Source organism: Physcomitrium patens, chromosome 24 (genome assembly GCF_059467195.1).
Source record: "Physcomitrium patens ecotype Gransden chromosome 24, ASM5946719v1, whole genome shotgun sequence".
NCBI classification, from domain to species: domain Eukaryota; kingdom Viridiplantae; phylum Streptophyta; class Bryopsida; order Funariales; family Funariaceae; genus Physcomitrium; species Physcomitrium patens.
The window spans coordinates 1535093-1562346 of NC_143433.1; the positions used below are offsets into that span (position 1 = coordinate 1535093).

The 27254-nt window shown below is 35.8% G+C and overlaps 4 protein-coding genes across 5 annotated transcripts; 2 read left to right on the forward strand and 2 right to left on the reverse strand.

Moving 5' to 3' along the window:
* The first annotated feature begins 3936 nt into the window (after positions 1-3936).
* Positions 3937-5769, forward strand: LOC112278640 (uncharacterized). Its single transcript, XM_024512247.3, has one exon. It carries the CDS (start codon positions 3937-3939, stop codon positions 5767-5769), a length of 1833 nt encoding a protein of 610 aa, XP_024368015.3.
* A 273-nt stretch (positions 5770-6042) lies between these two features.
* LOC112278641 (uncharacterized) lies at positions 6043-6828 on the forward strand. Its single transcript, XM_024512248.2, has 2 exons — positions 6043-6373; positions 6518-6828. Exons 1-2 carry the CDS (start codon positions 6043-6045, stop codon positions 6826-6828), a joined length of 642 nt encoding a protein of 213 aa, XP_024368016.2.
* A 10023-nt stretch (positions 6829-16851) lies between these two features.
* Positions 16852-21908, reverse strand: LOC112276824 (putative pre-mRNA-splicing factor ATP-dependent RNA helicase DEAH2). Its single transcript, XM_024508553.3, has 8 exons — positions 21769-21908; positions 21217-21543; positions 20765-20952; positions 19395-20479; positions 18893-19018; positions 18184-18422; positions 17758-17876; positions 16852-17440 (listed from the first exon to the last, which is right to left on the reverse strand). Exons 2-8 carry the CDS (start codon positions 21475-21477, stop codon positions 17311-17313), a joined length of 2148 nt encoding a protein of 715 aa, XP_024364321.1. The 5' UTR covers positions 21478-21543; positions 21769-21908; the 3' UTR covers positions 16852-17310.
* Positions 21909-22658: 750 nt separating this feature from the next.
* Positions 22659-26316, reverse strand: LOC112276427 (cyclin-C1-1). Of its 2 annotated transcripts, XM_024507720.3 has the most exons (9): positions 26067-26316; positions 25689-25795; positions 25333-25372; positions 25104-25148; positions 24627-24772; positions 24197-24314; positions 23883-23930; positions 23481-23628; positions 22659-23185 (listed from the first exon to the last, which is right to left on the reverse strand). In XM_024507720.3, exons 1-9 carry the CDS (start codon positions 26096-26098, stop codon positions 23081-23083), a joined length of 789 nt encoding a protein of 262 aa, XP_024363488.1. In that variant the 5' UTR covers positions 26099-26316; the 3' UTR covers positions 22659-23080. The 2 variants fall into 2 exon arrangements, with proteins under 2 accessions (XP_024363488.1, XP_090103397.1); XM_090247271.1 differs by lacking the exon at positions 26067-26316 and having other exon boundaries at positions 25689-26061.
* Positions 26317-27254: the final 938 nt, after the last annotated feature.

The following is a 27254-nucleotide window of genomic DNA, read 5'->3' on the forward strand; positions in this document are numbered from 1 at the left end:
CATCGCCAACGACTTCTCCCCCTTCACCGACTCTTCCCGAAGCCCAAATGCGGGCTGGAATCACAACTCAGCACCCAGACGTGCCTCACTCTCGGCGGCGGCCAAGGCACGATGCGTTCCTGCCACACTGAGCCCAACCCCCTCACTATCAAGCATTGCACAAATCCACCCAAGCAGCCCCCAGAGCCGAGACTACAGCAGCATCGACACTATCCACGAAGCGGGGAAACAACGTAACCACATCTTACACCATCGATCCAGAAAGACAACACTTCCTGGATTCCAAGATACATGGCAACCCGATACTCTGCAACGGAGCAATGGCAGGTATTATAGGGCTCCGATGCTGCTCTCCACAGATGAAGCATGAAACCCTAATTCATCGATCCCTTAGCCACTCATTCATTCCTTCATTCATTTGTTCATTCATCAGAACGCTGCTCTGCAACGCCGGACAAATCTGGGTTCACCTTTACTCAAAATCTTGCTCTAAAAGAGCTCTTTCTGTTGAGAATGTTTAGAAAGACACAAGAGTAATAGTAAGTCATACACACACAAGAGTAGTAGTAAGTCATACACACAAGAGGGTTTCTAAGGAGAGAGAGCTTCACACCCAAAAATCTATTCATCTAGTTGTGTCTTGTATACAAGAAGAGAAAAGAGAAGAGGATAAATAGTACTTCTCCACTAGACTCTAAATATTGTAGCTATGGTATTTACCGTAGTCTATAGTAAATATCATGGAGAGCGCCGACTACATTTAATGATCTCAATACTTTCAAAAAGAAATAAACTTTGTAGTGGATAGAAAACGACTTGCATCAAATAGTATAATTGTAATTTTGATTGTAAATGCATTCAATGTATACTTTTAATAGTAATCCTAAATGTAAGATTTTAATAATTAAAATTTTAATCAAATATTTAGAAATTAAATTTATACCTTAAATATCCATACTATGGTTAAAACCTTCTTAGTAATTATATAAGAAACCTCCAAGTTTTGTATTGATTAAAGTAAGTAAAACTATATATTATCAATGTGTATTTTCATATATAATATATAAAATATAATACATATAAATTTAGTAATAAGAAATTATAATTTATTTAAAAATAAGAATAATATATATAGCTATGTTTTTAAAATATTATCATACTACTAAAATCATAAGCCCTATCAAAAGTCAACTATACTTTTCCTTTTCCTTTTCCTTTTACTGTGACTTTTACTTTTACATTTAATGTGACTTTTACTTTTACTGTGGCTATAACTTTTACTTTTACTTTTACTTTTACTTTTGTTGACTGCGCGGTTGACTGCTCCGTTTATTACTACGCGGTTTTGAAATTTGAACGTTGAGTTTGTGGGTGTGTGCAATCCAAAGTGTGTGTTACAATTTGAGCTTACCCAAAACAAATTTGAAACTCTTGATTACAATTTTGAAGCTCTTGATTACAAATTTGATGTTCAAAACATTTTTTGGATTGTGCACTTCAAGATTGAGTTGTAAATTGTGAGTTGTAAGTTGGAAGTTGTAAGTTGGAAGTTGTAAGTTGTGAAGTTGGAGTTGGAGTTGGTTGATGTGATCTTGGAGGTTTGAATACAAAGTTGGAGTTGGAGTTGGAGTTGGAGTTACAAAGTTCAAGTTGTGGAGATTGTTCAAGAAATTTGAGGTGAGATTGCAATTTTTGCAAGATTGTGAAAGATTGAAAGGTTTTGAAAGATTGAAATTTTTGGTAATTTTTGATTTTGGATAATCATAAAATCAAGTTTTCAAACATTAAACTTTCAAATCAAGTTGAAATTTAGTGGTTTTAGTTGCAAAAAACCAAACAAAAAACAAAAAACATCAAGGACTCAAAAACGAGCAGCTGTTTTGTGATGTGCACATCGCCGAAACTTTTACTTTTACTTTTTTTAACTTTTTTTTTGCCCAACAATTTTTCATCCGCTATGATTTTTCATCCGCTGTGATTTTTCATCCGCTGCGCGATTTTTCATTCACTGCGCGATTTTTCATCTGTTGCATTTTTTCATCCGATACATGGTTTTCATCCGCTGCGCAATTTTTCATCCACTATGGATGAAACTGTATTTTGGGCAGAATTCATTTAACAGTGAGTTAATATCTCCCAAAATACTAATTATTTTTGAATTCCGACTTCGGATTTGGACTTTTTAGGTGTATTTTCATTTAGTAGGAAAGAAAATGATTTGTGACAAAAATTTTCAAAAATCGACATTTTTAAGTGTCTTCAAAAAAAAAATTTAGAGTCTAAACTTTGGAGGTAGAGTATGGCTTGAGAATATGTTCATCACATTTGTTTTCATGCATGTTTTTTGTGTGTTAGATCAATACCTCTTGGCTACGAATGTGTTGCAAAGCAAGCGCCAACCTAATCTATTTTTTTTCTTTGAAGTGTAGTGCATTGAACGTAAACTTTTTAGAGTGGAGTGAAATTTCATCAAAAGGTGCAACTTTCTTGGAGCACAAGCTTACAAAGGTACTATCAAAAACCTTACTTTTGTGAGTTTTGAAATGGTTTGGGATTCACGTTAGGATTTTTGTTATCCTACATTAAACTCTGCTTTTTCTTATGAATTTTTTCAATCTTTGTGGAGTTTAGGATTTAGGGTAGGATTTCTTCTATCCTACACTAAATCCTATTTATTGATATATCTTTTTATCTTTGTGGAGTTTAGAATTTATGATAGGGTCTTCATTTTCCTATCCTAAATTCCACTTTTTTTATTATATTGTCATCTTTCTAGAGAATGGCTCGTGCTTTGTCTACCATTGATAATTTTGTAGATGTCAATGTTGATAGTGTTGGATCAATGTGCATCCAATGTCCAAAATGTTTGGCTTTTCGTTTTAAAAAAGAAAAAAATACCATTTGTTGTTACAATGGCAAAATTGCCAATGAACATGTTAATCACCCCATTGTCCATCTAATGCTCAATGAGCTTTATATGGGCACAACACCTAAATCTCGAGAGTTCCTTAAATCCATTCAAAAGTATAATCAAGCTTTTGCATTTACAAGTATGCGTAGTAAGTTTCACTCTGGCCAAGTTGAAGGTAGAGGGGTATATACTTTTCGTGTGAACGGAGAGTTATGCCATCACATTGGAAATTTACAACCCGATTTAGACGAAGGTGCTAGATTTGCACAAATTTATTTCTTGGATGATGGTTTACAAACAAATTGTCGTATGGAGATTTTTGATGATCTTCATCGTGATGTTGTTAACAACATTTAAGAAGTTTTAGAATCCATAAATGCGTTGGTTCGTGGTTTTAAGTCTTCGCGTGATGTTCTTCAAAGGGGACAAAACATGGGACTTCGTATCTCCGATGAGGTTCCTTTTGGTGAACATCCCCGTCGATATAATCGCCAAGTAGTTCCAAAAGTTGCTGCTGTTGTTCTTGACGAACAATACATGAATTTTGGTAGAGATATTATTCTTCACCAACGTGGTGGAGATTTAATACGAATAAAAGAAATTCATCCAGCTTACGATGCTTTATCCTATCCTTTGTTGTTTCTTGACGGGCGATGTGGGTGGTCACCAACTTTTAAAGTAGATACTGGAGTGACTTTAAAGTCATATGTCCAATATTTGCTTCAAAAGTGCCCAGAATCTAATGTATTACATAAGGCTGGTAGATTATTCCAGCAATATGTAGTGGATCAGTATTTACGTGTAGAACATGAAAATTTGCTTTTCATTAGGCAACATCAAACTGAACTTCTGCAGAGTGCTATCAAGGGGTCGTAGATGCTTTGCAGGAAGACAATGGAGCACGCATTGGGCGTTGCATTGTCTTACCTACAACATTCATTGGTTCCCCCCGATACATGCAAAAACTCTTTCATGATAGTATGGTTTTGGTTAGAGTTTTAGGAAAACCCGATTTGTTTGTGACAATGACATGTAATCCGATCTGGCCTGAGATTCTTGATGAGCTTGAGCCAGGTCAAAGTCCTCCTGATCGTCCAGATATTGTTGTGCATGTTTTCGAGCTCAAGTTAAGAGCATTGATGGATGAGATTACGAAGAAGAATGTCATGGGAGAGACAATTGCTTTTTGTTACACTATTGAGTTTCAAAAACGTGGTCTTCCTCATGCACACATTCTTCTTTGGTTGAAAGACAAGGTCAATGACTGTGACCTTGTAGATAGGATAGTATGTGCAGAGATTCCTGATTTAGATAGACAACCGCAATTGTATGCCGCGGTTGCCAAGCACATGATGCATGGACCATGTGGTTTGGACAATCCCAATTGTCCATGCATGGAAGACGATAGATGTACAAAGAACTATCCGATGCAAGCTCGAGATACTACCGAGGTAGATGGTGACGGACATGTTTTGTACCGTCGTCGAAATCAAGGTCGATATATCGAGAAACGTGTACGTGGACAAATTGTCCGTTTAGACAATCGATGGGTTGTGCCATACAATCCATATTTGATAGGTCGATTTAATTGTCACATTAATGTGGAAATTTGCAGTTCTGTAAAAACTGTCAAATACCTCTATAAGTATATTTTTAAAGGTTCAGATCGTAGTGTTGTAGAAACAGATGAAGTGGTAGATGAGATTAAGGATTTCTTAGAGGGTCGTTATGTGGCCGCCCAAGAAGCATGTTGGAGGCTCTTTGGTTTTGAAACTAATAATAAGAGCCATAGTATTTGTCGTTTGCCTGTTCACCTTCCCGATCAGCAATATGTTACTTTTAAGGAAGGAACATCTTTGCACTCGGTGATTGATCAAAATGCTGAGACTAAACTCACCAAGTTTTTTGAGCTTAATTGCCATATTCGTGCCTTAATTGCTTCTGGCAATCAAGGCAACCATATGCTTCTTCGTTACATGGATCTTCCACTCTATTACAAGTGGGATGTGAAGAATAACATGTGGGAAAGAAGAGTACGTAAGATAAAAGTTTTTGGTCGGATAAACATGGTTCCCATAGGTACCGAAGTATTTTACTTGCATTTGTTGTTGACTCATGTCGAGGCACCAACTTCATTTGAGGACCTACTTTGTTTTCAGGATATAGTGCATCCAACGTACAAGGCCGCTTGTATTGCAAGAGGACTTTTACAAGATGATTCTGAATGGGAAAATTATCTGCAAGAGGCAACTGTCATTGCGTTGCCTAAACAAGTTCGACGGTTGTTTGCAACACTTCTTGTATTTGGACAACCGCTAGATCCTCTTAGCTTACTAAAGACACATCTTGATGCTATGTCTGATGATTGGCACAATGATCAAAATCGCTATTGCAAAGCAATTTTGTCCATTGAAGAATATTTGTCATCATCAGACAAACATCTTACAGATTTTTTTAATATTGAAGAATTGAATGAGTTTGGTTATTCAAACATTGTTGATGTTGGCGGTGATTCCAATGACAATATTGATTTTGATAACCAAAACATTACTTTTCTAGAGGAGGATGTAGGTAGGCTCAACGAAGAACAATACATTGTTTTTAATGCGGTGACCACTGCCGTTTTAAATTCTGATTCTCCAGATCGGCTTTTCTTTTTAGATGGTCCTGGTGGTACAGGTAAGACCTTTTTGTATAACACCATATTGGATTATCTTCGTGGTCATAATGTCAAGTGTATGGCAATGGCAACAAGTGGAATTGCCGCATGTCTTTTGAATGAAGGGCGAACGGCACATTCAACTCTTGCTATTCCTTTACAGTTGCACGATGCATCAATTTGTAACATTAGTGCCTAGTCTACATTAGGTCAAAGCTTACGTGAAGTACAATTGATTGTACTTGATGAAGCTTATGCTGGGCATCGTTTTATGTTTGAAGCTATAGATAGATCATTGCGAGATATACGCAATATAGATAGTCCAAATGGTGGTGTTGTAGTATTATATGGCGGTGATTTTCGCCAAACTTTGCCTGTAGTTGTACGTGGAGGTCGCAAGCAAACTGTTCAAGCTTGCTTGTGACATTCATACCTATTTCCACTAATGCAACATTTTCATTTGACCACTAACATGCGTTTGCAAAGTCAACCGGACTTTCAACGATTTTTGTTAGATATTGGTGAGGGCAAAACCGGTCCAAAGGTAGATTTACCGCTAGGATTAGTTGCTCCTGGAAATTCTTTAGATGGTCTCATTGATGCTATTTTTGATGATCCGGTTGATTTTTCTGAGCGCGTCATTTTGGCTGTCCGGAATGATGATGCCCAAGAAATCAACCGAAAAATCACCGATCGTATACCTAGTGATGTGCATCAATGTTTTAGTGCTGATTTTATTCACGAGAATGATGAACATGCCCATCATTACCTAGTAGAGTTTTTGAATTCTTTACAATTGAGCGGTTTGCCTCCTCACCAATTAAGTCTTAAATGTGGCCAATATTTGATGTTACTAAGGAACTTGAATCCGGCAAAAGGTTTGTGCAATGGTAGTCGTTTGTGTCTTTTGTAAGTGTCTTCCAGTGTGTTGTTATGTGAAATTGTAGAAGGACGCTATCGTAGCCAAGAGGTATTGATTCCTAGAATCACACATCATTGCAACGATAGCCGCTTGCCATTCACACTTTGCCGGAGACAATTTCCTGTCACTGGTGCTTTTGCCATAACAATCAACAAATCGCAGGGCCAATCATATGATCGAGTTGGTATTTATCTTCGCAATGAAGTATTTAGCCATGGTCAATTATATGTGGCATTGTCTCGTGGTAGACATCCTGCAAACATTAAGGTTGCCAATGACAACAATGAAGCCATGGGAACGGTTAAAAACATTGTTTATCATGAGGTTTTTACATGACATTGTCATATAAATTCCTATAAATATTTACACTTGAATCAGGTAGATGGAAAAGTTAAGATTTTATTTCAAACTCTGCATGTTTAGGATTCATGCACACTTTGGCGACGTCCCCTTCCATCCAATTGCATTCTTTTGGTGTTCAATTATGTTTTCTCAATTGAGACAACTTACCATTCAATTGAAGAAGGTTACATCTTGAATTTCACTATTCAATGAATGGATATTTTCCAATGCATGCATCTTTAGATGCATTTTATTTCTAAAATTTATTACTCTATTCTATTATATTACATTCTTAAAATTCATGCTTAGGTCATGAAGACATATTTATATATGTAGATTGTTGTTACCTTCCTTTTAAACTTTTTTGTAATATAAGAACTACATTAAAATGGTTGGACTAATGCATTGCAAAGCAAGCGCCAACCGCTAGTATAATAATAAAAATTTAATAACATAAAAATTATGAATAAAATTAAATTTTTGATTTATAATTTTAGTTAAATTATGACTACAAAAATAAAATTAATTTATAATAAAATAATCATAATAGCTAAAAGAAATAATAAAATAACATAGAAAGGTAAAATATTATAAAATACATATTTTAATTTAATAAGTCAATAGTATATAGTAACACAATGAGCTCTATATTTGAGCTTCTTCTATATTTCAAAAGAATCAATCTTACATTATAAATGAAATTACAAGAAAAAATCTATAAATAATGCTTTACATCTTACATTCTAATATTTCACTATATACAGAAGATTTGAGAAGAATATAAGAGGAGAAGAGCAACCAATGATTTGCTCTACCAAACCAACTCCAAAATATCTTCTTTTATACCTCTCTAAAGTTGGATATAATAGTTTAGTTCTAATTATCCCAAATCAATTTTAAAGACTTCATTATCATTAGAACTAATATGTTCTAACTTAGTTAGAACAATTAGTTTCATCCAACTTATATTTCTAGCAAAGATATGATTAAAGCCTTTAATTTATTTGAAGCCTAATTAATTAAATTTGTCTACAACGTATTCTATATATAATTAATTAGAAAATATTTTCCAAACTTTCACCACTTGTAATAGAAATCTAAGCCAAATTAGAACAATTGCCAATATTGAGTATATAACTTTTACAATATGCAAACAACAAAGAAGATAATTTATTGTATTAACCTTATATTTTTGTTCATTATTATTTTTTAATGATAATTAATTTTATAAAAATTAATTACTATAATCAATATAAAGATTAATGTAGATTTTTGTATGATTACACATGATTGGTGTTGAGATATTGTTAAATATTTCATAGCTATTGGCATGGAAAAACTCTTAAATCATTCAAATCAACAATTGGATCTAATTTTTCTCTCATTGCTAATTATAATATGGATTCTAAGTCATATAATAACTGATAAGTACTAAAAGATGTAAGAGATGCTTATTGGCTAATACAATAATTTATTATTATTCTATATAAATTTCAAATTTTAATCTTTGTCATTGCTTACTAACAATTACTACTTAAGTAATCAATACTTTACTATTTAAACTACTCTCTTTGTCAATCTATTTACCTTTCAATGCTTTCTATTTATTTTAGGATGATCAAACAAAGCTTTAGTACAAAATTCTTCAAATGACCAAAGAGAATTTTTTCTTTAATCTATCAACACTTTTGTAAGGGCTCTAAATCGTATAAGAATATGATTTGAAAACGTTGCTTTTGCTAGCTTTAAGATAATTTTGTAATAAAACCATTAATTTAATCTATTTGCTAAAATTATCTAATATAAGATCTATATATATATATATATATATATATATATATATTTTGTACCTCATGGTGTGGTTATTAATGGTTCAATAAAATCAAGATTCTACATAATTAGTAAAGATTACAAATAGAGAGTCAAATTATTGAAACTTTATTTAATTTAATTATAGACTTTTCATCTCTCTATATAGGTTACTATCTCTTATTGCATCTCCATCTATAAATATTAATTGTATAGCATTGAATACATATAGTATACTCTAAAATGCCCCAAGTCTTTATGAACTTGCTATATCAACTAAAAATAGTGATTAAACTGATAAATCACTCTTCATGTCCCACCTTATTATTTATAAAATATAAAACCATCTTCTTAATAAAACATAGTTATACAATAAACTATATAATCTTTCTTTTTAGAAATGGTATTATGTGGAAATTTTCAATATTATAGATGATATGAAATCTCTTGATGTTTTTATACATCTATAGAGATTTGAAGTACTCTTTGACTTAAGTTCTTATTAGCATCATCTTCTAAAATATCTTATGTAATTTAGTTAAATCTTTATTATAACTAAGCCAAATAAGATGCAACATGGCATCCTATTATTGCACCTTGATTTAACCTACTTTTCCACCTAATATCAATTAAGTCTTCATTTAAAAGACTTGGATTATTACTCAAAGCACTAGCATCTAAATTTTACAATTCCATCTTAAAAACTACTTCAAAATCATGTTCTTATAGTAATAAGGCCAACCTACCTAACTTTTCAATAAATTTATTAGATTCTAGCAAGAATTTTAATGGTTGGTGATGTATTACAAGTATAAAGTATTAGCCATAAAACTATAGGCAAAAATAACCTACTGCCTATACTATTGCTTAATATTTAACTTGCAAAGATTATATATATATATATATATATATATATATTATTTTTTCTTAATAAAGCAAATGTAATGACAAACTTCTTGCTATCATTAATTTTTTAAGCCAATACTATATCAATTCCAAATATACTCTAATTTCTATAGAATCAAAAAGATTGCTAAGCATGTTACTAACTTAAGTCAAATGTTAAATCTAATATTCTTTTTAAGATTTCAAATTCTTCTTTTTAGCCAAAACTTCACATCTATTCTTAATGAGTCAATGACAATAGAATCAATGGTCTAGATAAATACTAAAACCATAATCAAATCTTTCATAATAGTTTGATAATTCTATAGAGGCTCCCAAATGCAATACATCATTAGGTAGAAGAATCATTTTTAATACTTCAATATTTGCCTATTGTACTTTTGATCTATCAAGTATATTCATATGCCTTAGATAAGATAGTTGATCATAAGATATTTCATATTTTATGTATTGTAGACAAAGATTCTATGCTTATAATTTTTAAAGAACTTATTACAAGTACTTCACATATTCTCTTTATATTTTATTAAATACTATCACATCATTAAGATAACACTAAGCAAATATCAACACCTTTAAGACTCAATGTATAACACATTAGAATTTTTTTGGAGCATTTTTTTAAGCCAAAAAATAAAAAGTTCTAATAAAAAAGTACATCTCTTCTATCATCATCTACTTTCTATAATGTTGTCTTTACCATATCTTTAAGTCACAATGATAATTGGTGATTTCTTAAGCTTAAGTCCAAAATATTAAAGATTCTTGCCTCCCTAATTATATCAAATAATTTTTCAAGTATTGGCATTTGATATTAATCAAATTTGGTATTTTACTAATAATATTACAATCTCTATATATTTACTTCTTTGAATTAAATATTTAAATAATTATGTATCTTTTCTATTTTTTGTATTAATATATTTTTTTCTTTTACAAATTTAAGCTATTCATATTCTAATTTTAATCATATACAAATCATCTATTAATTGTATAAATTTAGTTTTTAGAAAGACTATCTTTTGTACAACTTGAGATATAATACTCTTTGCTTCCTAACTTGAAGCATATATGGCTATATTTTTTTCAAAGATACTATTGTTGTGCCTTTGAAATGCTAAATACATTTCTAAAGACCAAATCATAGAAGTGAGTTACATAACTTCATCAAAGATTTGACAATGTTGCATTTTTGTCATATCAAATGCACTTGTGGTGTATGTAAGAAAGTCCATGAAATATTCATGCTCCATTGCATTGGCTTCCTTGAGTCATTATATATATATATATATATATATATATATATATATATATCAAATATAAGATCAAGTCCACCTTCTCAAAATATAAATAAACAAATATGATAATTAAGGTCTTCTTATATGATTAACTAATACTAGTCAAAATTAATCATCTTCTACTACAACTTAGATATATTGTCCATTACGTAAGATATGATCAACCTTTCTTTCTTATGGACAACCAAAAAGATGCAATGATATTGATATGCTATGTCTATAGATCTAGTTAATCTTCTTCAACATCAATTGATGGATATAGGATTCTAAAGCTGTAACAACTATTACTACTAGCTCATCAAGATTTTGACATAATATTTAAACATACTCGTAGACTTATGCACCTAAAATTCTTTGAGGTGGCATTTTTTCAAAAATATGTATGCCTATGCCTTATTTTGTTTTTCAATTAACACTTGAACTATAATAATAAGAGCTTCCAAAATAACCATAAGCATAGGTCTTGAAGTATTTGGCCATATTATGCTTAAAAATGTCCTTAATAAGGCCATCTATCCATCACAAGATCTATCATGTTCAACCTTTAAAGATCATCTTTATTAATCAGAAGTCATGACATACAATCTTAAATGGCATTTAGAAGTAATTGTCTTAGATATTGCAAGTGTAGATGTTCTAAATATTTTATTTTTATTTTTCTTATTGCAATATTTTTTTTTACATACATATAGCTTTTTATTAAAAATAATTTCTTAAATATTGTAGCCAAAGTAATATTAAGTTTAACAAAGAGTTCTATTAAAATAATATTTCTAAGACTATCATAAAATTGTAAAATCTTTTGTAATAGTAATAGAATATCCATTGGATTCCATAAATATTAATCTAATTTCTCTATTATTTCTTCTTATTGATTAATAAATTCATTTGATGAAAGTTCTTTTAAATGCCTTGTAACTATGCCTAATATTGTATTGTAACACAACTATTAAGTGAAAGAGCATTAAAAGACTTATATTATAAAAGAAATTAATTAAAGACTTAATAGAAAATTATATTAGAAATTATAAGTAAAATATAAGAAGGTAGTAGAATTTTTTGTGCTAATATTATATTTTTATTAAAATAACTTTTTAATATTTTGTGGCATCATAAAAAAGGCAAAATAAGATAGATTAAAAGTAATGATACTATTGGCATCTTTAAGTAAAATTAAAAAGTAGTTTCTTGCAAAAATTAACTAAAAAATTCTCAGATTGATATTTAGGGAACACCAATTATAAATCAAGGTCAAAAACAAAGCTCAAGACATAAAACTACCGCTTATGACAAATGCAAGATTTTTTGCAATTAGAGAGTAAGATTCGAAAGAAAATTTGAAAAAGATCATATAAACAATGGTTTTAAGATATTTGGATTTTTATGGACTTTGTAAGAGCTTTGCAAAGTCAAGATTAGATTCAATTGTCTTTATTTTTAAGAAATAAAGCAGAATTAACATTTTCAAAAGTTTTATGAATATTTTGACAAATCTGTAATTGAAATTTTGCAACTTTGTAGATATAATTGTTTTGAGTGTTTATTATGAATTTGGACTCAAATAGATAGTTAGATTAAAATTTATTAGAATTTAAATAGACTAAAGTATTAAAAAATAGAGATTTGTTAGCCAATCAAGATTTCTAAGATTTATAAGGATTTAATTTATCTTATGTTGTTCCATCATATAGATTTAATAAATATATCTATAGTATTGAATATGATGCTAAAAAAACTCACACTTTTTATGTCTTATATTCTACAAATATCAACTTTGTTTTTCTTAAGTAATCAAATGGATTAAATTACTTGAATATTAAATATATTTTTGCTCTTATTATCTTGACTATTGCTACCAAAGCTTATCACCATACCTTTCTTAGTAAGAAAATTATAAGTTTAACTATTTATTAGACATCTTTAAATTCATGCAAAAAAAGAAATAGATAAAAAAATTTATATATTCAATAAATGTAAAATCTTCTAAAAATAATAATTAAAAATATTTCCATCTATTCAATACAAGCATATTTTAATGCCTCTTTTTAAAGGAAGGAACTCATACTTATTATTTGACAAGTCTTTTTTGAATAAAACAAGTTCTTGCTATTTTATTTTATTTTATTTTATTTTTTGAAGCTGCTTTTACACATTTTTTTATATTAATGAACAAAAACAAACGAGAGAATTGGTATCTTAGAAGGATCATTATTAATTAGTTATTATTGTTAATCTTTTTAGAATGGCACAAGAAATCTTAGAAAGTGGTTAAATTTCTAACATCTTACTACTAATCTTTAGATACAAGTAGATAAGCAAGTGTATCATATCCAACTTTAATGCCATCAATTATATGTTTAAATTTAAAGAACCATGATGATAACTCATGTCATAATAGACTTCAAATATTATTTAAAATGGTTGAAAAGTTTGTGTAATGAACATTAAACTCCAATCAATAAATAGTATCTATAAATTTGATGTAGATGTTTTTTTTTCATATAAAATTTTTACTAATGTTTTAATAAATTTATCTTTATTTTTTTATTTTTATAACCTAAGACCAATATATTTTGATGAAACAATAGCTATAGTTGAGTTAGATTAGATAGAACTGATTTCATTAGATTTTAGGCTTAGAAGGGGCTATTCTAAAGAAACTAAAGCTTAGAGTTTATTATAACTAAATATTATGGTTTTAGTTCAATTATCTAAGAGTTTAAAATTTTATTAATTTGTTATTGTTAAAGATTGCCTTAACCATCTTCTTTTTAATTGTAGAAGATATTTTTTACATTCTTAATATAAATATATCACATAACATGATATCATATAATCTACACTTCTAATTTATATGCAAAGTTCCTAAATTTAACTTTAATTTTGTAATATTATCTTCAAAATTGTCTCGTGAATAATCTTTAAATCCAATGTGTTTATAACATACTTAAGAATAATATTAATACTTCCATTATCTATTATAATCTAAGAAATTATTCTGTCTACAATTTCTACATTTATTACAACAAGTTTATATTTTCTATCCGACATATGGTTTAGAAAATTCTTTGAAAAAAATCAGTTAATTTAATAAAAGTTAAAATAAATTAACTCAAATATACAGATTATGATTAAAATATTTTAAATAATAATAGAAAAAACTTTAATTTTTTTATTATTTTAAAAAAATTAAAATAAATAGAAATATATACATATATAATATGTTTGAATGTATACAACATGTCTTAGATATAAATTTAATACAAAAAATAAAAAATAATCATACTTTAAAATAAATTTTATATATTTATAGTTCTAAAAATAAATATTTATTAGTAATAAAAACAAAATAAAAACATTCATAATGACATAATATATATATATATATATATATATATTATTTTAACATTGAGAAATTCTTTGTCTAATTTTAATACAATGGATTTATTTTGTATGTTAAAATATCTTTGCATTTATTCTTCTATTTTTAAGATAAAAAATTAATATAATATTGTTATTAAAGCAACACTCCACATTATCATCTCATCATCAATTTTGTCTATCTCTCATCTCAATTCCTTGTTCTATGTTCCCTATCCCCCATTCCTAGCCCTTATTAATTGTTTTCTATCTCTGTCTCTTGTTCTTAGTCCCTCAAAATTAATCATCACAAGTTTAGGGGGGTGTGGCTTTAACAACTTCCTATCTAAATTATTTAAAATATACTTTGAATAAAATATTAAAAAATCATAAGTAGAAATTTATCAAAAAAATAAATAACATATGTTTAAATATTCTACTAGATAGCAATTGAAATTTATTTGAAGTAGCATGTTAGCAAGAAATTCTTGCTCTTTCAAAATTAGTCATTAATCACAACCACAATCAAATAATCATATTGTTGAACTTTAATAAAAAATTATATAGTGTAAAAATAAAATAAAATAAAATAAAATAATATCTTTTTAAAAATAATACCTTTAGTATTTTGATAACATGTTAATTTGAATTAATGAATTAGAGTAATAAAAACTCCTTCAAATTCAAATTAACTCCACTAATAAATGTTAAAAATTACACACAATAATACACATCATGAATTATTATTAAGAAAAAATATCATATATATCCCTAAAATATGCTAAAATATTAAATATACCCTTGTATTCTTGATAATAGCAAATCTATCCCACTTTTTTTAATAATAGAAAATCTATCCTTGAATGTGATAAGATATTACCATTCTTTTTTTTCTTTTTTTTTTAATCATCATTTGGGGTCCAAATCGTGTGCATTTTGATGTGCAAATTTGGCTTTCTAACAATCCTGTGGGCATTATGGTGGCTTGAGGCTACATAATGGTAGAGTGCATATAACAACATCTCTTTGAAATACACAATAATTTTTTATTATTTTGCAAAGCTGCTCATGTGCCTACAATTTGGGCCACAAATGTCTTAGAAGGATCAACAAAATTTGGCTTGTCTTCTTGAGCTAAAATCACAAATATTGCATCAAGTTCTAAGTGATTTTTTCATCACTAACCATTTCTTTAACCATTCTAATCCATGAAGTGATGTCCAACTACTTATCATGTTTAGACGCTGGAAGCTTATGTGCATTGATATACAAACAAATCTTATTATTAATTTTTTACATGGTCTACATGAAGTATAGAAGAGTGATTGTTACGACATCAAGTTTTTTTTTCAAGATAGACAAAATTGTACCCCAATAAAAGACTAAATTGTTGTAGGAGCTTACTATTGAAAGGCAAAGTCTGTGATGTTAAACAAAGGCCTTTACATTCTATAAGTTGTAGCTAGTTTAGATAACATCCTTCATAGAGAAGTGAGTCAAAGGAGGAAAACTCAATGGATCATGCATCCATTGCAGAATATTTGCAACCTTAGCATATAAGGCTCATCCTCTCATGCAATCCAAATATAGCCATAGATGAGAGATGTGGACTTTGATCTAGCATGGATCTCAATGTGTTATTTGTGCCTTGTGTAAGTCATGCTTTTGTACATACCACATATACTCACAATATGCAAGCTTGTGAGAGAGAACCTCAACACATCTAGTACTCATGCTAGTTGTCTCTATCTCCAAGTTGTTAAACTCATAAATTGCAAAAAGTTGGATTTGGCAATCACAAGTTACTTGCATCAAGTCAAATCTCTTACCAATTTGTCACCTTTTAATCTCAACGTCCATAGAACTATTCTCTTCATTTTTGTGAGAAAATCAATTACTCCTCATTTTGGATGTCATTGCAATATATAATTCTATATTATATTGATGCAACAAGATTTGAGAGTTTTGTAATCTATCAAGGATTCAATCAGCATATTTTTTTCAATGTCAATCCATAACTAAAGGCATGTCAAAGATGTTGAATTAGATATGCACATCAACAAGTCTAAAGTCTACAAGTTGCATCACCCCCATGCTATACAAATCAACAGAAGAAAAGAAGGCAAAAAATTTGCAATGATCAAAAAGATAAAACTAGGCAAGGCCAAAATCTGCACAATAAAATGCATCTAAAAAAAGAAGATTGGTGATAGCTTATCACATACAAGGGTATATTTGCTATTATCAACATTGAATTGTTGTTTCAACATATCTGAAGGGTATACATGATATTTTCCCTATTATTTAAAGAATTTAAAAAAAAATTAATACATAAACAAAGAAAAAGTCAATGATTTAACATTATGATTTAACATGATTTAAAATCTACAGGTTATTAACATTGTTGCAGAAATTATAAAGCGTTTAAGGGGAGACAAGGCAAAACCGAAGAAAGGATCCACACAAACTAGGAAAACATTTGAAGAGAAATCACCCTACGGTCCGATGAAAAGATTGCCAGCCACAGGTAATAAAATTGAAGAAAATAGGACACCATTGCAAAACATTTAAACAATAAAAGAAATATAACTATCCTGAACTTTCTGAATGATCAGCTGTGCTCAAAAGTTTGGAAGTTAATCTATTTCCGTAAAAGATTGCTGCTGTTGCCAGCTGGTATATTAAAGTTTCAACATAAAGCATCGGCTGGTTTCAGCTCTATGATGCCTGAAAGCAAAGAGCGGATCAAGCATAGACTACACAACCGAACTCCTTACGATTTCATCACGCCCTGAAAAACTCCACCTCCACCTTTCACCGAAATTGTAACTGCGGTTCAATCAGTCGGCTCGTAGTTTATAAGCCACTTCCTACGATTTCCTAGGGGCGTGCTTAGGTTGAGGACAGCTGCCAAAATGCTCAATTTATGTTCCCTCAACTTTCCTCAACGATTTGCTACAAAGGACCAGTCGTTTCAAGGCAAAACCATCCTCAGACCCCTGAAAAAAATGGGAACGAGAAGAGGAACACAATATAATAACTGACAAGCAACACCGTGAATAGACAAGTCAGCAGTATCTGAAGTTCAGCTCCAAGCTGCTGACTACCTCTTTCCACCGTTAGCCTCAGATTTCTCCCTCTCGCGCTTCATGTACAGTCTTTCCAGCACGCGTCTAGCTTCGCACTGCGGAAAGTTGCTCAAATCGTAGTAATGCGGAGCAACGTCTATCAGCCTGCAACCCCACCACACAAGTTCCCAATCACCCTACTCAGAACACACCCAATCCAACATCATCCAACCCAAAACCTCCAACCACACTCGCCATCTCATGCGCTCTCTGCCGCCCCACGATACCCTACCCTCATGCCACATACTCTGCTCCACAAATCCCACCCAAACCCACTCACGCGTCCGCTGATCACCCTCACACTCCGCTGCCACAACTACCTATAAACCGATCCACATCTTTCCACGAACCAATCACACCCCCTTTGCAACATCCCAACCACATCGCCACCACCCCACATCAAACACCGCCGCGACACTCACCATTCCCCACGCACATCTGTCACTATTCGAATGAAGTTCCGAGTAGTCAGCACAAACTCGTTGTATATCACCCACTCCGGCTTGTGGTCCAAACAACTCGACGGATGCAGATGAACCATCTGCACGCCCCAAACAATCACGTCAGTACGTTCCTCCGTTCAACCCCTCATCATGCCTCCCCAATCCCAAAACCACGCAGCACTCCACAACCCTCACATCCACCTCCCACAACACGTCTTCCCACCATTCCCACCTACCCTATGCTTCGCCCCAACACCAAACCCCGACGCGCTATGACAGGACCCCGCTTCACACACACATTCACTCACTCACGCCACCCCACAACGCACTCGGTTCCCGGTAGGGACTGCACTACTTCCACAACAACATCCACGGAACATCTCCACCCAGCCCCTCGTCTCTTACCTGGTTGTCCTTCACTGTCAGGTAGTGACCCGTCCGCTCCAGATGAGCCACCTGCATAAAGTACCCCGCAAGCATCGCTTTCCGAATGCTCACATAATAATCCCGGCTGTTGAAGTCTGTGCTGCACATCTTCAGGTTGTACCGATTCATGATGCGCACCAGCTGCGTCCGCACGTTGTCAGCTGACTTCATCGCACGCACGTTGATGAAATTGTCGTAACACCACGTGGCGTCCTCACCTGCACGTCCGCCCACACACCCGCCCACCCATTTCAGCCTTCCCACCCGACACTCTCCCTCCATCCGCGAACTCCCACCCTTACTCCGTTTGTGGCTCACATCTCATCCACCTCCTCCTCAACATCACACCACCACTCCACACAACTCTCTCTCTCTCCCTCTCTCTCTCTCTCTCTCTCTCTCCACATCCTACACTAACCTCCCACCTTCACATCTTCGCCATCCACCAACCCACTGCCACAACACACCACTACCACGCTTCCGTCTCCCCTCCCACGCACTCTCAACCCCCAGCGCATACGTCCCAACCATCCCCACCGCCACAACCAACACATCTCCTATGCTTCACCACTGCACCCTCGCATGCAGATTCACACTCCACCCTGCCCTCCGCACAGCCTCGACACACACCACTCATCATAACCACCCCTCTAAACACAACTCCCCAATCCCCAGACCCACAACGTACCGTTCTGCTTGTACGCATGGTACACGTTCAGAAGCGTCAGGTGGTCCCCGTCAATGTGCGAAAACCGAGCCTTCGCTTCGTCTGCTGCCTTTTGAGCATCTCTTGGTCGCAGAAAGCAATTGGGAACTAAACCAATTACGTGCCATTGCCAGATCATTCATGAGCCAAAAAATAATTTCACAAAAGTGACGGAAGCACCACCACGGAGGGTCAGCACACGCAGAGAGGGCCAACTGCCGTGCATAATGATGCACGCTGATGTGACTCTGCACCACTTCTTTACACTATCAACATCACAGCTCTAACCGCAGCCTACTGCTACAATCATCGTCATCAACAACAAAAACAACATTGTAATCATCCCATCCTTCATCATCCCAATGCCACATCCCTGTGACCGTTCCCCCTATCTACCCCCCACATCCCACCCTCCTACCAACGCTCTGCAATGCTATCACGCCTAACCAACACAATACGTCTCTTGCAAGGATCGCCTCCGCACCTGACAACATCGCCGTGATCGACAGGATCTCGTTCGAACAGTTGAACTCTGGGCTCACCACCAGCATCTTCGACATCTGTGGGTCAAGCGGAAACTCGCTCATCAGCTCTCCCAGCTTCGTCAGATTCCCGTCGTCGTCCAGCGCTGCCAGATAGTTCAGCAGCTCCAGCGCCCTCATCAGCGTCTCCGGTGCCGGAGGGTCCATGAAGTCGAAGTGCACCAGGTCGTCGATCCCCAACTTCTTCAGCGTCAGCACCACGTTCGCCAGGTTCGACCGCAGAATCTCCGGATACGTCTGCGGCTGCAGGTCGTTCTGGAAACTCTTCTCCGTGTACAGCCTGAAGCACTTCCCCGGCTGCGTTCGACCCGCACGCCCCGCCCTCTGGTGCGCGCTCGCCTTCGAGATCGGCGAAACCAGCAGCGACTCCACTCGAATCCGAGGATTGTACACCTTCTGCTTCGCGAACCCCGGGTCGATCACGTACACGATCCCGTCGATCGTCAGCGACGTCTCCGCGATGTTTGTCGACACCACGATCTTCCTCCCCGGCGGTCCCCCGTCCTTTGCCGGTGGCGGTGCCGCATCGAAGATCTTCTGCTGCATCGCTGGCGGCAGCGTCGAGTACAGCGGAACCGCCTTCACCGGCCCCACCTGGTCCCCCAGGTTCTGCACCTCCCTTCCTATCTTCTTGCACGCATCCTCGATCTCCTCCTCCCCCGTCAAAAACACCAGGATGTCTCCCGCCGGCTCGCAGATGTGAATCTGCACCACCGTCCGAATCGCCGCCTCCAGGTAGTCCCTCTCCGGCTCCTGCGTGTAGAATATCTCCACCGGGTGCAGCCTCCCGGGCACTTTCATCAGCGGCGCCCCGTTGAAGTACGCCTGGAACTTCTCTGCCTCCAACGTCGCACTCATCACCACCAGCTTCAGGTCCGGCCTGTTCTTCAACACCTCCTTCAGCAGCCCGAACAGCACATCCGTCGCCAACGTCCTCTCGTGCGCTTCGTCCAGGATGATCACTCTGTACCGCTCCAGCAAAGGATCCGTCATGGCCTCTCGCAACAGCATACCATCCGTCAAATACCTGCCCACACCCACACACTCGCCAATGTCAGCAACCTCAACTCCGCCATTCCACCGCGCCTACGGACAACCCCTCTCGCCCCTCCACCACATGCAAAACCTTCGCGGACCTTCCAACCCCCCCTCCCTCACTGCCTGCCTAATCCACTTCCACCCACTCCACACACCCCATGCCCGCCACGCTTTCTGATGCATTGCAATGGGCTACCCCAGCTCTTCTTCCTACACGACACAAAACCTGGTCCCAAACGCCAAATCCGCTCTGTAAGGGGGGTATCACGCGTACTTCAACGTCGTCTTCGGCCCGCTGCAATCCTCGAAACGAATGCTGTACCCGACCTCATCTCCAATGGTCACGTCCATCTCGTCCGCAACACGCCGCGACACTGACATGGCCGCCACCCTTCTTGGCTGCGTGCAAGCCACTTGCTTCCTGTTGCTCGTATACCCTGCTTCCACCACGAATTGGGGAATCTGCAACCAACCAGTTTCACCCCGTCAGACCACCTCTTCCCACTCCAATCCCTCGTCACTCTCAGCGCTGCGTTTCTTGCAACGCCAATCCCATCAACCACAGTCACCTGCGTGGCCAACAAACCACACAGTTCCCCTGCACCTCCTCGGGATGTGGGCGCCCATATCACCCACGATACCCTAATCCCCAACAACGAACGCCCTAATCTCGAATACATCATACAAACCGGATGTGCATCATGACATCATGAGACGGTGCCGCACCTGCGTGGTCTTTCCGGAACCAGTCTCTCCCACCAGAATCATCGTCTGGTTCTTGGCCAGGATGTTCAGAAACTCCGCCTTCTGCTGCCACACCGGCAGCGTGCGCCGCTTCTCCAAAATCTCGAAATACTTCGCCGAGTACGGCCTGCCGGTGTGAGGGTTCAGCACGGGACCGCCATTCGCTTTCATCTTCTCGGTTCCATTGACGGACTCGTCCACAACGTCGAACAGGCTCAACTTCCTCTTCCTCTCGCCCGCCATTGCTACTGCCTCTTCCAATTACTCCAGCGTCTTAAACCCTCGAAACCGCCCCGATCCAGCCAAACCCTAACGACCACCACGCCAGATCATCCCCTCTAAGTCAATTACGGCTCTGTCGCGTGCACGAGTTTAACATGGTAGGATTTTCTTCTTCCTGTCCGCATACAAGCTACGTGGGGATGCTGGCATGCACTGAAAGTCCTCAAGGTGCAGAAGCACACAACTTCACCAGTATTGAGCGCAAGAAAACAGAAAGTCTCGCAAACAGCATGTAGAGAACAGGATTGTCACCTGAGAATTGGCGAGTGACGTCCGAAGAGGAGATTGAAATCGCGCGAGGGCGCGGAACCGCGGTGCACCAATGCTCCTCGGAGGGGGAGGAGAACTTGCGGTGTCGGTCTGGACCCTCTTGGCGACGGCGCCATCGCCGCTGGAGTACTGAATGAATGTGGATGAAATAATGTTTTCAATCGAACGCTTTTAGAAGTGAGCTTTACAGCAAAGGTGGTGGCTCCTTGCTTTTTGCGTCTGTCACCAACTTATTGCTTTAATTTTTTGCCAATTTGGGTTATGTTGATGAATCAAAAAGAAAAATTATGTATATATACATACAAATATATATATATATATATATATATATAGATGTGTGTGTGTGTGTGTGTGTGTGTGTGTAGTGATCTGTATACACACATGAAATGTTGCATGTGTGTTAGAATTTTACTGAGATGAGATGTGTGCCTCTAATTATACTTCCGAGTTGCTGTATGTGTTCTACTAAATTTCACAATTGAAGTATTTTTCAAGAAAAAGTTAATTTCAGAAAATTGGAAGCTGTGTAAAATGTGATTCATGATTGAGAACTACTTGATACGCGTTCCGTGTACTCTTGGAATTGTCAGCATGTAACTAATCATTGACGAGGAAAATGGAACGATTTTTCACACAATTTTCTATTTTTATTTGTTGTCAATGTCTTTTGATGTCGATGTCTCTCAATGGTTCTGCATCATTTCCTACAATTTATTTTTTTTGTTCAATGTATTGAAATCTTACCCTGCAATTTTTAGACATAGCCTTGTGCCATGGTATGCCATGAAGTTTGGCTGTCAAAAGTATACTCTTGTAGAATATTAACTTACAAAGCATCAGACAACAATCAAAGCCTCAGCTTTTGTCAGCTATACGGTGAAGTGGTTGCAGAACATGCTTTACATATTCATGAGGGAGAAATTCATGTCACAGATACTTCGATGTGAATTCCCCAACTACCCTTTTAAGTCACCTTAATTGACCCTACCTTCAAGGAATACCCTTCGCAGCCAGATGTGCTCTTCGTAAAGACACCTAATGGTGAAATGACACGAGCGTCAAAATACGACGCACATTGCAAGACTGCCAACAAAAGCAATGCGATGCTGGAATTGCGATAGTTGCCACTCCCACCATGAACTATTGTTGATTAAACGAATCTTGAAACAACCTGCCCACAACTTTCAGTTCACAACGATCGCATCCTGGGCGTTCAGGACAAAAATGTTTATATTTACAATTGGACGCAGCATGAATTTAGTAACTCTGAAGCCGAAGCTATGCAGCTGAATTCTTACGGTCGGTGTGGCAGTTTGCTCACAGCAGCATTGATTCGCTCACCGGGTATATCCCGGTAGTTATCGTAAAAGTCCAAGATTTCCATCGCAATATTTTTGATCTAAAAATGCCAGGTCAAAACCAAGTTAAAAACAATCAGAACCGCCACTTTTGCAATAGAAAACTTTTTTCAAACCTCTAAAGTGACAAGAGGCAACTAAACATCTAAGCAGCTTTCACAAACTAAATTATGTAGCCAGAAAGCTGGAATGAAGTCACGGATAACAACAAAAACAAATCAGGTTCCCCAAAGGAACATCCACACCAGCTGACCAGAGAATGGCACACTTAAATCTCAAAATACTGTTCACACTAACACTAACTTGACAAACGCTGCGGGAGACATTTGACCATACCACATTCATGTCAACACGTAGCTCTTCGAACCATGACCTTGTGTCCTTTTCGTTGAGCACACTGGCGATGTAGATGCATGCAAGTGCAATCATGAAGGGTGGGTACATGAGAATGAGGTCAGTTCTGTAGGAATCGTTAACTAGTGACCTGCAATGCATCAATACACACCAACTTCATTACGGACAGATCACAATAACCTAGGAATGGTTTACTGGCCACTAATATAACAACCAGGAAGATCCTGAGGACATTAGAGAGGGAGAAAAGAAAAAAGAAAAAAAAGAAAAGAAAAACAGCGCATTAGTGTAGCAGAGAATACGTAAAAGAATGGCTAAAATTAGTCTTCACAAACACACATACAATGAAAAATTAATTTGATTCAAAAGAAAATTAAAATTCACCATGTAAATGGAGTCATTTCCGTCGGCATGTTGCAATCTTGCAGCAGTCTGCACCCGAACATGTACAAACCGTTAGCACCAGTGAAGAATTGCGGCGATAATTCAAGCACGAGGAAACACAAACTCATCATCAAGGAAATTAATGGCTGCTGACTAAATTCCTCCAAACCCTGTAATTGGAGAAGCTACTCTATCACAAATATCACTAATACGAGAACTTTCTACGACAACATTCAATAGGAGCCTTTTGAGCAAAAGGTGTACTTGCTGTAATGTTGCATAAGGCTCCGTTCGTGACATGCAAGCAAACTTACTGGATGAGGGGACGGTAAGGGTGATAGATGACAAGGTAGTAATCCAATGCTTCCAGTAGCCTCATCTCCATCTCAAGGATGTCCTTAACATCATACCGATATGCTTTATCCTCTGGAGCTGTTCAAACAAACAAACGAAATTAGTGAGACTCCCCACAAGAGTTGAGAGCACAAATACCTTACTACGAACAAGAGGTAAAGTCCGAACAGTGAAAGGAATCGAGATATCAGACACGACCAATTTACAAGCTGTCTAGGACAACAAACTACCATTGCCAAAAGGCACTGAAAAGGAGTATAAACATTCTCTTCTCTAGGCTGCGTAGACTAAAATCTGTGTAGGATGCTTCTCATGTTCACCACTTTGTAACAGAGAAAAATAAATACCCATCGTTTACTGTAACGCAGTGGCTGAGAGTTTCAGGCTTACAAGTGTAGAGATAAGAGAAGGTTCCTCGGATTTTCTTTGAGTAGAAAACAAGAATCTTAGCCTGCACTGTGCTTTCTTCTGCTTTGGAGGCCAGGTACAGACATGTCGGGGCAACTAACCGCGGATCAAATTCCGAGAAACTTTTCCTGCGCACAAGAAGCCATACAGATTATTAACAAAATGGCACCACGAAAATTAATTGGAATAACTAAAACTTAGAATAAGAAACTAAACAAGGCAGGACGCCCAGCTTAAAGGAGGACATAGGATGTGCGAAGATGCTCAATGAGATGACCGCGAAGCAGGTGGTTGAGAGTCGTCAAAAGCAAGTCCGTCATCATCCATCATGACCAGACAACGACGAGTTAGGAAAGCTTTATGTTCTGTTGCAAGGTCTTTACTCTAGATCTTCGTTCGACAAACATGGCGAATATGGTAGCAAACAACATAAAATAGTTGAGCAGATGAAGAACATACCTGGTATAAATTCTCCTAAAATACGCGATGGCAGTTGCAACAACCCTGCATTTCGAAATAATCAGTGCCTGTCAGGAGTAATTCAACAAGATTAGCTGCTCAGTAAATCAGGGCCTTATAGAAGCAAAATCAAATCAACAGAATCATCATGTCCACTAGGTACATATCTGACCATCGTATATACATATACAACTCGTATTTCAGCCAAGTTGAGGAGAATTGAACTCACCGTTGACGAACTTTAGCATGTCCCCCTATCGTTTTGATATCTGCAAGACAAAAATGACTATAAAGGACGAAGTGCACCTGGACAGCGAAAATACGAGAGGCAAAAAGAACAAAACAAAAATAATATATATATATATATCTATATATATATATTGATGCGTGTGTGTGCGTGTCCCAAATGAGCAGAATGATCGCATCAAAACAGCACGTTTTCCAATAGTTCAAAAGACCCATTATAACAGGGACCGTGATCGAACAATGTCGGAATTGCTACTGTAGAGTTAGCAGAAATGCACGCCCTTGCACTGAAACTGCCCTACACAAAGGTGTAGTAAGACCTATAATTTCAGTACATACAAGACGAAAATTGTATCTTCATCAGTTTCACATCCTCGGGTGTAAGACCCCGCTCCGCATCAATCTGTGCGACTTGACTAACTTCCTCTTGGTCCAGTAGCTTCTTGCTGCACGCACAGGGGTACCCCACGAGGTACTTCGAAGATAAGATTTCACCCATTGAGGCAAAAAACCATTCCACTCAGAATCTCCACCCAAAGGCTCATTCACCAAACCCTCCTCACACAAACAAACTTCCTATCACATCCACGAAAACCTACACCCTCAGCGTAATCCATGTAAAATTATTGCGCAATTCAATCCTCCCCCAACTCATTCAAACATCACAAAAACACTCCCGAAAGGGCAATTCAAAGCGATGGAAGAGCTGATTCGCACCAGTGCGAAGACGCCCAGAAATTCGCAGCCATTGCTGAGTCCGTGTTCCTCCACTTCAGAGTCCTGCTTCGGCTCCAGCTCCGAGCTCTCACTTACTCGTAAAAATCATCGTGAAAATTCGAGCTTGGAAGATTGCGATCTCACTCGGAAGCATATGGCCCTAATCGAAGTTTAATTAGGCCATAATCTAGTTAATCGTGACTATCATACCTTAACCCGTAATTAACTCATGATTCTTCCAATTGCACCTTGTTTCTTGTTCTATTGTTGCTCCATAGAGTGGCTTTTGTGCTTGTGACTGATTGTCTTATACTTATGGAATAAGGTGAGAGCTTACAATTTTAAATTCCTTTGAATGGTTTTTTTTTTTTATAATATCCTATCAAACAATTTGAAAGTTGTGGTCTTTATTATTTTTCAACCACAATTGTAGATAAGGACAATTAAATCAAATAAAATATTAAAATAAAAAATAATTATGCATCTAATGAATGTTTCTTAAATATTTTTAAAGAATAAAGAGTTGTAATTGTTAATATATATTTATAATATAATTTGAAAGTATTTATAATATATATATATATATTATAAATATAAATTTTAATATTAGTAATAACACCGTACTTATAAAATATTAAATAATAAATTTTATTAAAGTAAGTAAATAAAAATAAAAATAAAAATAAAATAAGTTACATTGTAGAAGATATTATTTTAGATAAGTTGCTATTAACAAAAGATTGGTTCTTGGTATATAATAAGATCAAGAGATAAGATAGATGAAAGGACAAAGGATCTTAAGGATATAAAAAATATGCTAAAAGTATATTTTTATAGTAGATAAGATAGCTGTGGATAGTCTTAATAGAATGTTGGATAGCTGTATTCATCAAAGGATGGAAGTTGTCCATTAAGGCAGCAAGCACCACTTATAAGTAATGGGTATTAGAAGTAAGAGACATCTTACTCCATACTCTCTTTGTGAATAACCTTGCTGATGCTATGTGTTAGTGACTTCAAAGTTCTTTTTTCTTCAATAGGTTATGCACCTATTTACCTTTAGTTGTGAGTTTTGAAGCTCTTTGAAGTATTTCTTATTATAAAAAATAGATCATATGGTTGTTGCTCATGTTAGGATTTGATATCTTCTAAATTCCCTTTTGCATCTAATTGTTGATGTAGTTTTAC

Coding starts and splice junctions, on each gene's coding strand:
- LOC112278640 (XM_024512247.3), top strand. CDS start 3,937: ATGACATGTAATCCGATCTGGCCTGAGATTCTTGATGAGCTTGAGCCA.
- LOC112276427 (XM_090247271.1), bottom strand. CDS start 25,848: ATGGGTGAAATCTTATCTTCGAAGTACCTCGTGGGGTACCCCTGTGCG. Junction 25,149..25,332: donor CATGCTAAAGTTCGTCAACG/GTGAGTTCAATT, acceptor TTCGAAATGCAG/GGTTGTTGCAACTGCCATCG. Junction 24,315..24,626: donor CTTCTCTTATCTCTACACTT/GTAAGCCTGAAA, acceptor TTGTTTGAACAG/CTCCAGAGGATAAAGCATAT.
- LOC112278641 (XM_024512248.2), top strand. CDS start 6,043: ATGCGTTTGCAAAGTCAACCGGACTTTCAACGATTTTTGTTAGATATT. Junction 6,374..6,517: donor GAATTCTTTACAATTGAGCG/GTTTGCCTCCTC, acceptor GTGAAATTGTAG/AAGGACGCTATCGTAGCCAA.
- LOC112276824 (XM_024508553.3), bottom strand. CDS start 21,477: ATGGCGGGCGAGAGGAAGAGGAAGTTGAGCCTGTTCGACGTTGTGGAC. Junction 20,480..20,764: donor GGGCCGAAGACGACGTTGAA/GTACGCGTGATA, acceptor GGGTGTGGGCAG/GTATTTGACGGATGGTATGC. Junction 19,019..19,394: donor GATCACGGCGATGTTGTCAG/GTGCGGAGGCGA, acceptor TAATTGGTTTAG/TTCCCAATTGCTTTCTGCGA.